General features: G+C 37.7%; 1 protein-coding gene and 1 long non-coding RNA gene across 2 annotated transcripts; one reads left to right on the top strand and one right to left on the bottom strand.

Moving 5' to 3' along the window:
- Nucleotides 1-372: 372 nt before the first annotated feature.
- serp2 (stress-associated endoplasmic reticulum protein family member 2) lies at nt 373-3,631 on the bottom strand. The gene is made up of 3 exons (XM_086091253.1): nt 3,408-3,631; nt 754-826; nt 373-571 (listed from the first exon to the last, which is right to left on the bottom strand). Exons 1-3 carry the CDS (start codon nt 3,489-3,491, stop codon nt 531-533), a joined length of 198 nt encoding a protein of 65 aa, XP_085947379.1. The 5' UTR covers nt 3,492-3,631; the 3' UTR covers nt 373-530.
- Nucleotides 3,632-3,877: 246 nt separating this feature from the next.
- On the top strand, nt 3,878-5,069 carry LOC147164701 (uncharacterized). Its single transcript, XR_015096684.1, has 3 exons — nt 3,878-4,039; nt 4,678-4,827; nt 4,952-5,069. It is a non-coding gene; the product is annotated as an uncharacterized LOC147164701 (long non-coding RNA).
- The last annotated feature ends 10,787 nt before the right edge of the window (nt 5,070-15,856 follow it).

The raw sequence follows: 15,856 nt of genomic DNA, 5'->3' as shown, positions 1-15,856 counted from the left end.
AAAAATGTTAAACTAATAGAAATAGTTAAAACGAATGATTGACGTCTATAGCCGTCAATGGCAGTGAATGAGTTAAAAACAAACAAAAAATGAGGCCCTTGCTAAATGCTCAACATTTATTAGAATAAAAAGACTCTTCTTACACGAGACAGATGAATACTGCAACAGGCAAGTATGGCACATCGTCAGCAGGAATCTCTCAACACACTCGTGCATAAACAGTCTCACACATTTGTACTCGCACACACCTGTGCAGACATTCACACAGATTACAGCCAAGTGAGTAACAAGACGCAGCCGGCGTGGTTTTAGACTGTCCATAGAAAAGCTGTCGGCACCACAAACTGCAACACTGCAAATGCGAATGAGAGGAGGCGAGGCGGTACGGGGGCAGCTTTGCACTCTCCGAGACCTGTTGGCTGTCTTTGGGCCCTTTTGGAGGGGTGGGGCGGCGCGGTGTGGGTATCAGTGGTGTGCCCCGGCCAGGCTCAGTGGGGGCATGAAGCGAGTCAAGGTGTGCTGTCTCTGGATCACATTCCCATACGGATACTCTGGATGATCTGAAATATGGCTGAAACCAATACTAGATGAAACCTTACAGATCCGTTTTTTTTGTGGTATGAAAAAAAATGAAACTAAGCGAAATCATTTCAAAACGTTTACATAAATACACAATGTTTACACTTGGATGTCTTTATTTTTCTTCTAATGATAAAAGAAAGCTAACAACAACAAGCTGTATGCAGTACATACCTGATCCACACACAACAAATACAAAGAGGGCAAGCAGCCAGGGGCCCACTGGATACTTTTCCTCCTGCGGTCGCTATGGGAAACGCACACACACCATTATCATTAGGACAGCAGAAGCGAGAGTAAAACCTGCTTTACTCTCCTAGTAGCATGCCGTTGTCAACAATGGCACAGTTTTGCCTCAGTAGTAGCATGTAGTTGTCCTGCTAGTATGCCAAGATTGCTTATGGACAATCACGAGTTTACGCCACAAGTAAAAATTTGCTGTAATTTGATTTGTGAGGATTTTTTTTATTGATTTCATAATGTGATGATAGTTTTTTGACTACTATAACAATCTACCTGCTTTGTATGCTAGTCACAAGCAAAAGCAATACAATACGCCATTGGCTGTTGATTTGAATTACAGTATAGTGTAGCACTTAACCTTTCATGTGAAATGTTCCTTTGATTCACAGACACACTTAACTCATTCACTGCCATTGACGGCTATAGACGTCATAAATTCATTTGAACTATTTCTATTGGTTTAACATTTTTTTTTCCACTTTTACTAACAAAAGTATGAAAACATAGAATTTTTTTGGGTACATTTAGAACAGATATAACATTTGTGATTAATCGTGAGTTAACTAGTGAAGTCATGTGATTAATTACAATTTAAAAAAAATTAATTGCCCGACGCCCCTCATTTTTAATAATCTTTTCTTTAAAAACAATACAAATATATATATATATATTTTTATATTATTTTTTTAAAAGAAGACTATTAAAAATTAGGGGCGTCAGGCGATTAAATTATTAAAAATGAGGGGCGTCAGGCGATTACAATTTTTAATTGTAATTAATCGCATGACTTCACTAGTTAACTCACGATTAATCACAAATGTTATATCTGTTCTAAATGTACAAAAAACAACAACAAAATCTTTTTTGAATAATCTTTTTTTTTTTTAAAGAAAAGATTATAAAAAATTAGGGGCGTCAGGCGATTACAATTATTAATCGTAATTAATTGCATGACTTCACTAGTTAACTCACGATTAATCATAAATTTTATATATTTTCTGATACAATAAAAACAAATCTAGGTTTTCATACTCTTGTTAACAAGTGGAAAAAATGTTAGACTACTAGAAATAGTTACAATGAATTTATGACGTCTATAGCCGTCAATGGCAGTGAATGAGTTAATGACAAAGCATTTAACTTTTTTTTTTTAACACACCATTTTCATGTTATCCAGTGGTGTAGTCCAGGGTATACGCGGGTATACCCACTTCTTTTTCAGTCAGCAATTAGTATACCCACTTCAAAATCCCCCTGATGCACACCCTTCAGCCATGGCCTATCCTCCTCTGCCTCTAATTGGCTGGTACACCCTGCCTACACTGATTGGATTGGCTCATTTTTGGCATGAGGGACTGATGAGCCAATCGGAGGCCTAGTAGGGCGGGGTCATGTCGAGGAAAACATCCTTCAAATGCTCCCCCGAGCCACAATGATGACACAGAAATTTTGCTCAGGTGAACTGATTTGCCCTCGTACATGGGATACTTGATCGCGACGTGGGTTCGGTTCCCGGGATTGCACACTAACTAAATGCTCTAGTTAAGATTTCTAGTAGTTATTGGCTGGTACTTGATTTTTAAGTACCGGTAAATTAAAACACAAGAATGGGGACAAATAGTTTAAGATTCAGCACAAAACAATTCTGAAGTCTAACCTGACTGTTTTTCGCCATTTTTGTTCATTGATGACTATATATTTGTTTAATTTTTGTTCATTGATGACTATATATTTGTTTAATAACATATACTTTATGTTTGCCTCATGATAAATACATTTTATATTATTTCAGGCTGCTTGTGTTACTAAACGATTTTTAAAAAGTCATGATCATTTTATTATTTTGAGCAAGCACAAATGACGGATTTTTAATTCTTTACATGTTAAAGTCTCTAAAAGAGGATGTTTTTCTGGACTACTCATTTGAACAAATTGGTGAAAATTGAGAGTATACCCACTTCTCCAGGGACCACAACACCACTGATGTTATCACCAATTCAATGTAATTCTCCCTGGCAAAACAATGTCAGTTATTTTCCAACTCAGCCTTACCAAGAACTTTTAGGTTTTATAAGCTGCATTTTGTTGCTGTCTGGCTCTATTGCATCACACACTCCATTGACATTACTAACATATGTTCTTCTCGTTACCATCTGTGTTGATCTTAATAAAAAGAGGACAGATTGCTGGATTAATGGCACATATTTAAACAGTGTTCTTTATTTGGTTGAAATGATGCAATCAAAGTGGTTGATTGAAATGTTCATCGAAACCCCTCTATGGGTGGGGGCACTCATCAAAAATAAAATGTTCAAGTGTTAGCATCCTTATTTTTCCTTCAGACTACGTCCAAGTCAGGGTTAGGAAGGGACAAGGAGTATATATTAATAATTGTATTCCTGATGATTATTCCACATGATTTGTGAAACAAGACTAGGTTGATGACTTCCTATGTGCATGATGAGCAGGAGCATCGCCCTGCTTCGTCTCATCCTCCTAACCCAGCTGGAAGATAGCGACCATGTAGGACGAGGACGTCACCCATTCGGGCTCATGTCATCATGCTGACAGTTTAATGGGCTCACCAGCGTCTTGGCCACGTTTCCTCTCTGCGTGATGTTCTTGCTGTGTTTCTCGTTCGCCATGCGGATCCTCTGTTTAGCCACCATCTTCCGTAACGTCTGTAAATATAAACGTCCTCTCGCGACAAACCAGCCGGTTTTTCTTTTATTTATTTATTTGTATTATTATGAAGTAATCCGGAATATGTAGGTTGATAACACTAGCTTCCAGTGAATCAAGCTAGGAAATCTCTACCGGGATGCAACCGGAAGCTCAGATGTTTTGCTTTCAGAATAAGTGCACATACATTGGTGTAAAAAACATCAGTGTGTTTCCCCAACAACAGCATATATTTTTTCTTAAAGGTTTAAAACATGATGCGTGAAAGTCTACAATACTAATGATCGTCTTTTTATTCTTCATCCAGTTTACCCAGAGGAATGTAATTTTATTGTGGAATGTTTAGCAGAAGTCATACGGTCACCTCGGCAACTTTTCCTACAAAGTTCCACATTAAGTGGTCCAGAAGGAAGATTTAATTTGGAAAACAGAATTGAAAAGAACTTGAAATATGTACCACAACTTTTACTTTTCAACGTGTTATTGAATTTGGGAGACGGTAACAAGGAGATACTGAGTAGAGAGTAAACATTCGGTGAGTTTGTATTTTGTCTTCTACTACTAAATATGAGTGACAAAATTTTACCTACTGGTCAAGGATTTACCTGTGAAGCACAAATCGTGTATGCATTTCCCTCTGCACCTTTGCCACCACAATCATAGCCATCAAAATTAAGTGTAAGTATGCAATTGGGCGGTTTTAAGTTAACAGTGGTCATGTTAAAAAGGTTAACATTTACCCCATATTACTCTTATGTTGGGCATCGGAGTCGATTAGCATAAGCAGGTCTACCTCTTAGTTCTGAGGTTCACTTCCGGCCTCCATGCTTGGGGTTCAGTTTCTTCTTCTACTTGTAGTAGTGTATGAGGATGTTCGATTATTATTTTTTAATTCCCAATCAGATTTCACCCTAAAGGTGACAACAACATGACTGGATTTCACAAAAACAGTTGCTGATGAGCCTAAATGGAATGGCAAGTCTAAACTAAGCCAATAGTTAAAACATTGACCTATTGGTACATCAAAATAGTCCTCACAATGCCACATCACTGGCCTTTTAATTTTCCGTCCTCTAATTGGTTGGTCAGACCAAAATTTGTCACAGCTAAGTTCAACTAGCAAAGCATGTCTGTAGCAAGCTGCACACATTAATATACGTTATTATGCATCAGGAGGACGTCATAACAAACGAGGAGATTGGAAGCAGAAGATCATTTTACCGCAATCCCAAAGGAGTCAGGAGAAGTGGCTAACTGGTTAGAAGTTGTGCTGGGAGCCCTTCAACAAGGCATTGGATCCGTGTATTGAACACTTCGTACCAGGTATGGAATGTAACACTTTCTAATCTATAATTTTATATTATAATTTTTTTTTTAAATAGATATTTTTATTATTATTATTATATTATATTAACAATATTACAGCTGACTTGCGTCACATCCTCAGTTTGACAAGCTGTTTAGAGAGACCCGCTCCAGTTGCCTAGCAACTGCATCAACGTTAGTCGTCAAACAATGGAGGGACAACTTCAGTGCATCGCAGTAAATGGTGCACATTGTGACATACTGACTGGTGAACATTTGAATTAAAAAACAAATATTGTATATGAAATGAAAGTGTTTGGTTGTCTTTGTTAGGGCGACGGGTGAGCTGGAGCCTATCCCAGCTGACTTTGGGTGAGAGGCAGGTACATCCTAAATTGGTCGCCATTCACCAGCCAGTCAGACGAGACATAAAAATATTCACGCTCACATTCGCACCTATGAGCAATTTAGGGGGAACATGCAAGCTCCGCACAGGAATGCTGGTGCCCAGATTCAAACTCTTGAGGCAGGCGTGCTAACCACTGGAGTTCACTCTGCTGCCTGTCGTTTTGGCAACCATATTAATGAAGCAGAATTCATTCAAATTTGGAAAGAATAGTTGCTACGTGCTTCTTAGTTGTGCTGCTATATTGCAAAAAAAGACATACGATAATGCATGTTTATAAAAATAATCCTGGTTGTGAAAAGTTATGATCAGTATGGTCAGAATGTAAGAAAAAAAATAATTTAGATGTCAAATATGCAGCCGAGGCATGTCGTTTGAACCATCCACCTGTTCAAACACTGCGCTTTTATATTTAGACATGCAGATAACACAATGTTCAAGTCGCAACACTGCTGTGACCTACTGTACGTGTCTTTGCAGTTGCTGTTGGCAAGCACAAATAAAAGGTTGCGGAAGGAGTTTACAACTCTTCTGGGCAATAATTATGCAAAATGTCAACAGGATGGCATGCAGTAATGTTAGCGTGTAGCACGTGCGAACCAGAGACTGTTACGAGAATCTTCATATTTTAACCACTCCCGCTTATACTATGTTCAGTATTTATATTGGAAAATACTTGGCCCAAATTCTAGCTTGTTAATGTAAAACTTCTCCAAGCCTAGCCTAGCCTAAAAGCTCGCAGAAACGTATACCTTAAGGGGTGAGTAAACAGTCGCTAAGGCTAGCAAAAATAAACCTGAAACGCGAGAGATGAATTCAAGTAAAGAGCGACGAGCATGTAAAGGGTGGAGGACGGAAGGATATATTTGATGTCTGCATGCGAGGCCGTTGCATGAACAACATGAGCTCTGTTTGAAAACGTACAGGTGGCTTTGACTGCTTGAAAGTCATTACATCCCAGACAAGTGTGCTTCTTTCCTTGTGATTTGCTTGCCGACTCGCACTTGGCCTTGATGCTGCGCTAATTTGCACATCCAGACTGAGCTTCATGTGTGATTGTACAGTAGTGCACACACGCTCACACTGGCCTGACAGGTTTATGTGGCTCTGGTTCACTTGACATTTTGTCAGCAAACAAGGGTTTCGAATAACAGAGCGGTCTGGCTATGCTCATGTTGCTTGCAAGAGCTTCAAAGTGACAAGGTTGAAAAGGCTGTTTCTTAAACACATGTATTGATGCTCTTCCTGTTGCTCTTCATAGAGTATCTATGAATTAAATTTAAAAAAAAATGATACAAGTATAAGGTAGTAGAATTATATGATTCACATTATATAGAATGGGAAAAAAAATCCTCTGTATTTCTCTGTGATGCGTGCACTCATGGCAGACAACGAGGCACGCTAAAGAGGCCACAGTGGTGGAGTATGGAAGATGTATTTTTAAAGTGTTAGCTAGCTAGCTTACAGGCGAATGAAGGCGCTCAGTTTTTATACTGTGGGGGAGGGGCAACTCAGGCTGGACCTTTTTAGCTACACACAAAAATCTGGAAAACCGAAATAGTTGAAAACAATTATCAGTTAATGCTATATATAGTTCCACAAATGAGTACTGCATGGTTCTCAGTCTTTCAATGTTTTTAGCAATTATCTTTAAACATGTAAAATGTACCAGCATTTTTTTTTTAAAACATTAATTTAGGTACACTTTAAAAAAACAAAACATGTGCAATACATTTGAATAAATCGTTATATATATATATATATATATATATATATATATTTATTAAAACGGTTCACATGCTTTCATTATTTGAAATACATTTCCAGGTTCAAGGGCCTCTTCATAATGGTTTGAATGCCCCAGAGCTTGTCATGTATTCATAGCAATGCATTTCATTAAATTTTTCAATTTACATCTGTCAAAAAAATTGAATGCACACTTTGAAGGCGTCAATTCTGAATGTGGATTTTGCAACCTTTCAGAATGCAATATTTAAAATGTCAAAAATGGAAGGTGTGCTTAAGGTCAGTCATTCATTGTGTGAGTTACGAAATACTGGAGAATGACACGGCGACTCAATGGCAGTGTTCCGTTGGGCGGCTGAGTCACTTATAACTTGAATGAATTATTGACATCACTTTCAACTTATTAGAAACTTCATCAGAGAGAGTGCTTTCGAAATATTAAAAAAAAAAAGATTAACTAACTTAAAGATGAAAAGAAATTCCCAACACCCATAAAAGCTTCCCCTATGAGTTGACAGAAAGAGGTGAAGAGGAGTTTTGCCACTCATCCCCACCCTCTTCAGCTATGTTTTAAATCCACAATTCAACACCCATAAATGTGTTTGTGTACGTTTCAAAACTAGCAGTTAATAAATGACTAATAGAAATAACCTTGACAGAACCCACATCGATAATTCATTAACACCGTAAACATTCTTCTGAAACATTCAGTATTTTTATTTATTTTTTCTCGCGGGGGGGCAAAAGTTCTATGATTTGTGCCACATTACAACCCCAACAAATAACACTTAAAATATTTGTAGGAATAAATGAGTCACAAAAAAGTAAAAGTGACTATTATGGATTGTGGCGAAAAAACATTCACAGACAAATGAGACGTTAATTTAATGTCCTGTTCCATTATGTCTTCTGCACACATGAAATAACAAACCACCGGAAGTAAACTGTATTAAGTTAAAAAATGAGCCACTCGGACCAGAATGATAAGTTTATAATTTTGTATTTATTAAACTGATTATGATTTTTTTTTACGGCAGGGTTGCTTGTAAAATAAATGTTTAGAGTATCTTTTGAAAGTTTTGAAAATTGCTCAAATTTAGTATACTGGTAGATTTTCTGCCAAAATCAAACCAAAACAAATTCATTCAGCAAGAAACATGAAGCTGACTTTATTTGCTTTTGTAAGCCACATAAAATGATGTTTAGGGTTTGACTCCAGTCATGTCTTCTGGGGAAATTTAATTTCCACTCTGCTGTATATTTTTGTTACTTTACCACACAGATCTCCAAAATGCAATATATATTAAGGGAAATAAAAACAACCCTTTATATTTATTTATCTATCTGTTTTTAGTGAAAAACGGTGCAGCATAAAAAACACCTTGGGGTCTTTCCATGATTTTCAAAAAGGTATTCTGGTGCTGGAGGCAGTTAAAACCAACCAGATGTATATAAACATCTTGTGTATTCTCACAAAAATGTAAACACTCAATGACCTACATGTAGGGTTGAACAGTGACAGTTTTTAGGATTTCAGGTTTAAAGTGATCATCGGTTTACGACTGAGTTCCATTCCTACAGTGTTGCATTAATTACCCCATGTCGGAACATGCCTAAGTCACACTCACCTATGCTAACACAGAAGTCATAATTACAGTAAATATTTGTATGGAAAATATTTTTTTGGTCTAAATGTAAGACAATCAAATAAAAAGGAAGTGCAAGTTCTGAGCTTGTCTTCTTGTCCCACATGACAACATATTCTGTGTACAAACTACTTTAATGTGTGCACTCTGACTCCCGAGTTAGGTAACAAGATTTAGATTTGATATTCTATTCAATGTTACATCAGTCAATCGAACCACAACTTCTTCTATTTGGGAGTGATGCGCTGTAAAAAAAAAAAAAAAGACTTGGAAAAACATAATAAAGTTTTTTTTCACTCAGAAATCCCAAGTCAATTTTACAAGGAGAGTTTTGAGTAAATTTTACCAGTTTATTATTATTATTATTATTATTTTAAAAAGGCTACTCAATGGTTGATAAACAAACCCACAACCTTCAGCTTGGGGGACAGCCAATCTACCACCTGAGCCATGCCGCTCCTACTGTGTGTTATTATATTGCTGGTGACAGGCGGAAGCCTCGTACCTCCAAGAGCATCTTTGGTCTCATTTTGGACACAGCAGCAATGCAGTATAGTGGCACACAAAAGTGGCATGGCTCAGGTGGTAGAGTGATTATCTCCCAAGCTGAAGGTCATGAGTTTGTTTTTCAATGCTTGAGTAACTTTTTATTTTAAACTGGTAAAATGTTCTCAATATACTCTCCTTGTAAAATTCACTTAGAATTTCGGAGTGAAAAAAAACGTTACTAGATTTTTATGCAAGTAAATATTACTCCCCATCTTTTACAGTGTTGTGTATTGTGACAGCCTCCTGCATCCTCAACAACCACAGATGAGTCCGATGATTACTCAGCCCCAGTTTATCCTGATGATTAGCGGTCCCAGCACTTCTTTGTGTTGCTTACGTAGCTCCAGGCCCAATTCATATTGTCCGACGGTGTTGAGACACAAAACCAGCGCGCTCGATTTTGCAGCTAACCACTGCTGTTTTACTCAGCAACCATTAAGGGAACAAAAGCTCCATGGACAAAAGAGATACAATGTCGACAGGCATGAAAACCCGAGAGAATACAAGAACGAGCGGCAGGGGGTGCACACATATGCACTCTTACCTTGTGTGATGGCATGTGAGAAGGCACGCAGGTGTATTGGCACATGGAGACATGCTAACTGGAGTTTTTCTTTTTTTTAAGCAACAACAGACATTTGAGCACATACAGTACATTATGTTATTTACAGTTGTGCTTGAAAGTTTCCATACCCTTGAGGTATGTAAACTTATGAGCGCAACTCTAAATGTACAAAAGCTAAACATGGCTTAACGACTCTAAAATGAATCGTCACCCAAATTTGCATGCACGTGTCTACATAATGTCAATTTACACCTCTGAAAATATCAAAAACAATCGGCAGATTATTTTGGATTTTATGGGCATTAAGCCTGCTTCTCGCCATATTGTGTCATAAGTTTATAACCAAAGTATAGGTAATATCTAAAAGCTAATTAGCGTAGCTAATCAGGCAACTACACAATTACTGTAATTAATAATTATGAAGAGGAAGTGGCATGCTGTAACCTATTTTTTTTAAGCCAGTGATGCACATTACGATATTAGCTAAATAGGTAAACAAAACAAATTTCAATGCTGTAGTCCTGACTTGAGTTATTTACTTTCAACGTTGAGTGAATGCATTCATTTTGTGTTTTTGTACATCCGGTTCTGCAAACATACACTAAATGGACCATCATTAAGTAAACATATTTGTCTTCAATGCTCACGCGACCAATTGTGAATGTTTTGATGAACCTCTTCACGTTGACACAGATGTGCCTCAAAATAGCCCCAAATCAGGGTCAAAATCAACAACAGGTGTGATGGAAAATGCTGACAACAAATTTGTACAGTAGCTCAGCCGCAGTGTGAATGTCTGTGTGTGCTCGTGTGCTTTGGATTGCCGCTCACAGGTGATGCCAGCAGAGAAAAGTGGGTCAAAACAAACTTTGGCACACTGTGAATGCAGCAATTCACCAAGATTGATTCATGTACCGACAGCATGCTGCCCTCAAATAAAAACATCTCTGCTCACCTGAGCGTACGTTATGACATGCAAACGGAAAAAAAACCTCAAGTTTCCATGCGTGTAAAATTCAAACTAGGAAAGCCCTTGCGACAAGATAAACACGGGGGAAACGCGAGCAGGACGATATATTCAGAGTCTCCACTCTGTGAAATTCCCAACTCCGATCAGGCTTTCCGCCAACAAAAACTGTTTGTTTGCTGCTCGGGGGGAAGCAGCGAACCACCAAATGTGCAAAGTGATGTCACATATACAGTAACTTTAACAATACATACAATGACTATAACATAAAATGACTTTCTCTTCATTTTAGTAATAATAATAATAATAATAATAAATTATATTTATGTAGTCTGATTTTATATATATATATATATATATATATATATACATATATATATATAAATGTTTTTAAATGCTACCAAGTGCAATTTAAGGGCATATTGATACACCGCATACAGACAAACAGCCATTCACAGTCATGGACAGCAATGGACAATTTAGTACTCAACTGTATTGCACTTTGTAAAGTCATACAGTATAACAAATCATGATTTGATGCTTTAATGCCCATTGACATGACGCGGTGTGCCTTCTTTGGCCACAAGAGGGCAGCATGCTGTGACGCAGACATGCATAATACACAATTGGCTCAGTAAACTGCAGTAATATTGGTCATACTTCGTAGAGGATGAAGAATATAGGCATGTGAGTATTGCTATGCTGTCTTTTCATACGTTACTACTGTAACGTCAAATTTTTTTTTTTCATTAGCTGATTTATTGCGTTTTGTATTGTGTATTAGCATTAAGCTAGCTGACTTTTGTAAGTTATGTGGTTTCGTTAAACACACATTCATCAATTCATTTTTTTTTTCATGTTTAAATTTAAACTGGAAATGACAATACACAGCTTGAAGCAAGCAAATAGCAACGTTATTCAAGAATCGTTCAAAAGTTCGCTGCCAGCTTGTAACTCAAAAGTTTTGCTTGCAACTCAAAACAAACAAAAAAAAAATCGGCCAGCCATTGTATCTAGAAAAACTCGTAGGTCAATGTATCACTGTATGAACATGAGATATTTTTCATGCTAGCGTCATATTGTTGCTAGGCAGATTTCTTGGGGTACAAAAGACAGAGAGAAACAACAGGACCATAGTCAGACCAAGCCACACAAAATGTCTTCGCTTTTGTTTACAACACAGGGCAACGTACATTTGCTCGGCTGTTTGTTGCCTGTAAATGTCATCAGCCTGAAATCATGACATTCTCAAAACAGTCGTCAATGAACCTTTGCACTATGCAAGTCCGACCACTCTTCCACTGTGCTGGCAATGCTAATGCAACAACAGCAACTTTAGTTTCATTCATATTGTTTATTCTTCCCGTTTATACTACCTTCGTATCAATACTTCAGGTTTTAACATCGCTTAACAGCAGAGGCACTCAAAATCTCCTCACATGTTTTCATGTTTCATCGGTTGTTTCTTTTTGTTTTGTCAGCCGGTGAAATGGAACCTCAGAAATGTGTGTGCGTGTTTGTGTAGTGGATTTGCCGTTTTCCATGTCTGAGGTAAACCGCAGGTCAAAGACATGAAGCAGGGTATGTTCTCCCGATGACATTGGTGGCTTATTTTGTCATGTTTTGTTGTTAGTTGTTAAAACATTTGTTTTTACTGGTTTTGATCGATGTTTAAGTACGCGCATTTGGATCTGTTATTAAAAATTGGGCAACATTCATTCATGAATTTATTACAAATTCTTCAGAAAGAAAATGTGGCAAATTTATTGAGAATCTGGCTTAAAAAAACAAAAACAAAAAAAACTTAACATGAAGGGTAACATAACATGTCATTTTTGGATAATTAAGGCCTTCATTTTGGAAAATCAAATGGTAGATTTTTTTAAGGCTGCCCTGACTGTCGCTAAGTTCAGGGTGTACTCCACCTCCTGCCCAGTCAGCTGTAATTAATGGATGGACTGTTTTTTTTTTATGGTGAGCCTCACAGTTTTGAGGCTCTGGGTTCGAATCCTAGCTGCGGCCATCCTTGTGTGGTGTTGGCAAGTTCTCACAGTGCTTGTATGGGCGTTCTCCCACATTCCAAAAACATGCTGTGAACGTGAGGGTAATTTCTTGCATATTTGTTATATGTGGCCTGTGATTGGCTGGTGATTAAGTGCCTAATTACTATTGTTACATCTGAGTAAATGTCCTAAAGGCTCCAGGTCAACATAACTAGATCCTGCTAGCTTTCATTTTACATTTTCAAATGGTCACTTCTACAGCATTCCCAGGAAATCACAATGTCCCATCACGAGTGAGCTATTTTTAGAACAGGCCCCACCAGCTACTCATGTGGTCGGCGGAGGCAACTATAACGGTGACCCCTGGTGTACACTTCACCTACTGACGTGGCTTTCCAGCATAGTTGCTTTGCAGGGGCCCGTTCGAGGCAACGCCCAAGTTGCGTGTACTGTAATGTTTAATTACTTTGGTTTCACTCAGGCATACAAACAAGCTTTTGTGGCTTCGAACTGTCATGCTGATGATAGTCACGAACACACACCGGGCTCTATTCCAGTGGCTCATATGACCACGGGCTGCGTGTGTTTGTGTGAGCTAGTGTGTATGAGTCCTGTGGGAGGGATACGTGACACCACAAACTTGGGAACATGGCGTGGGAACAGGTAATGAAAGCACGTTAACCAGATGACAAGCCTTGTCGTTTTCAATTTCAATTGCCGGGAGGGGCATTATTTGTATTTTTATAAAAATATTTATTATGATGTAATCCGCACATCCATCCATTTATTTACATCTTATTCTGTTGTGACATGGATAAATTAACCCAAATGATTGCTTTCCAGGCCAGCACCTTATGAATAAAATGCAAAAGTAGTCCAAACCCAATAAAGAGGCTGAGGTGTGATTTTCAGGTGGCAGCACTGTGCTAATTGAGCCTCCAGTATTAGACAGTGTGCATGTAAACGTGCGGACTGTTGACCCAGATGGAAAACCCACGACATAAATGTTATTACAAGTGCTCTCATTTTTGTCATCAAAACAAATGTATGCACAGTAAATATGAGTATTTTTAAAAATCCATAAACTGTAATATTTTCATATAAGTTAGCTTCATATTAGGGGTGTTAGGAAAAATCGATTCGGCAATATATCGCGATATTACAGCGCGCAATTCTGGAATCGATTCGATATGCGGCCGAATCGATTTTTAAACATCAATTTTTGAATGCAATATTCAACAAAATGTCTTACTTATGGTTAAGATTCACATATTAAGCATGGAAGAATGTTATATTAATGGAACATTAATCCTTAATATTTTATTTCAGTGCTGTTCAAAAACATGAAACAGACTGCAACGATTGTGTATTTAATAACCACACAAGTCGGCTAGCTTAATGCGGGCTAATAAATGGCATCTGTGGCGGTTTGTTTATCGACACTTAAAATAACATATAGAGTGCTATTTTCCTCATTTAAAAAAAAAACACATTACAGAATTACATTTTTTGGGGGTGAGACTGGAACAGATTAACGGCATTCCCATTAATTTAAACGTGGACAGATGATTTGAGTTGCAATCATGTCAAACATATCGCCAACACAGAAGATGGCATGTCATTTTTTGACCTCTCAATTCTGTCATTTCTTTCATAGCCTTAAAGACCTTGAGACTGAGTCAAATGCATTTCTTGTTGACTTTTTGTCTCTGGCACATCATTAATCAGGACCCATGCTGGAAAATGTAAACATTGACTGAATGCTATGGGTGAAGGTGAGCTGCTGGCAGGTAACTGGGTCAATAATTTACAGCCCGCTATACAGCATGTCCTCATTTAACCTCTTAAGGAGAGACTAGTGAGGCAGTGGAGGTAAACCGCTTGGCTTGCATTTCTTTGTCCTTTATTGACACTTTCTGTCAGACACTCTTACTGTTTTGTGTAAATCTACATGCTGTACTGTACTGTGTTCACCTGGCAGCTTTCTGATAATAGGTCAATCGTAGTTTCAAAGCACTGCTGTTGCAGTTCAGGGAACTCCAAATGATGATCTCTGGTGTTTACCTTGATTAGCTGGTTTGCCTCTTATTTGTTTTCATGTAAGATGTGCATCAAAGATCCGTTGTCCTAATTGATGCAAAATAGAATAAAGCAATCAATTGCAACACTCAGTCACACCTCAATAGAACAACTGGAAAGGTACATATTGTGTAGTAAGTACATTTGACTGCACTTCATTCCCCCCATTGAAATGAATGGAAATGCTATTAATCCATTCCAGTCTCCCCAAAAATCCAACAAAAAAAAAGTATTTTAATAAAGAAAATACCACTCCATATTGTAAACATACACAAATTATACAATTAAATAAAATGTAAAGAGTTAAACAGTTCATCATGATTAATTCATTACAGCTTTTTGGTGTCTCCAACATGGCCACCGGGGGCAGTATAACACAGTCATGCAGAAATAATGGAAGAAGAGTCTCACAACTCCTGTAAGCGACTCAGTAAGCTGCAATAATATTGCTCATTGTCCGCACCCGGATTGACTGGAATAATTGAGCTGCTGTTAATTTTCATGTGAATTATTTCAACTCTAAATTAGTCAGCATTAACTTTGACATTTGAAGCTTAAATGTTTAATTGACATGATCAATTGAATTCTGCTTCCTATTAATCAGTTTGATGTCTTCTTCCCTGCTTTGACTCTGTCCATCTTTTCTGTACAGTATGTACAGACAAAAAAAATGCAACTTTTCCCATGCTGGTGCTGTGTGTTGTCAAATAATTTTCTTGATTGACTACTTAGTTCATCATTTATCTGTCACATGGTGCCGCCTAACTTGTTTCATGATACACGAAATAATCACTACCTAAGTCAAGTTCAGTTATAGTTAACATGATTTAATGTAATAGTTTATTTTTATTGCCTGCGGGGGATTAATATAATATTAATACTAATGTCAAAGTTAAAATCTTGGCTCTTGACTTTAATGTTTGCCTTTCAGCAGAGCCGTATATGGAGCAAATGGCGCCCTCGTGTGTTTGTTGTAGCAACAGCCAGGCACTAAGTTTATGTTGTGACGGCTGATATATTTGGGGGGAATTTGCAAGAACTTGAATCAAATGAAGAGCAGATAAGATAAGACAGACAGTAAGGCAC

Source organism: Leptonotus elevatus, chromosome 12 (genome assembly GCF_054856555.1).
Source record: "Leptonotus elevatus isolate MCC_2025b chromosome 12, RoL_Lele_1.0, whole genome shotgun sequence".
NCBI classification, from domain to species: domain Eukaryota; kingdom Metazoa; phylum Chordata; class Actinopteri; order Syngnathiformes; family Syngnathidae; genus Leptonotus; species Leptonotus elevatus.
This window is presented reverse-complemented; position numbering and strand designations above follow the sequence as displayed.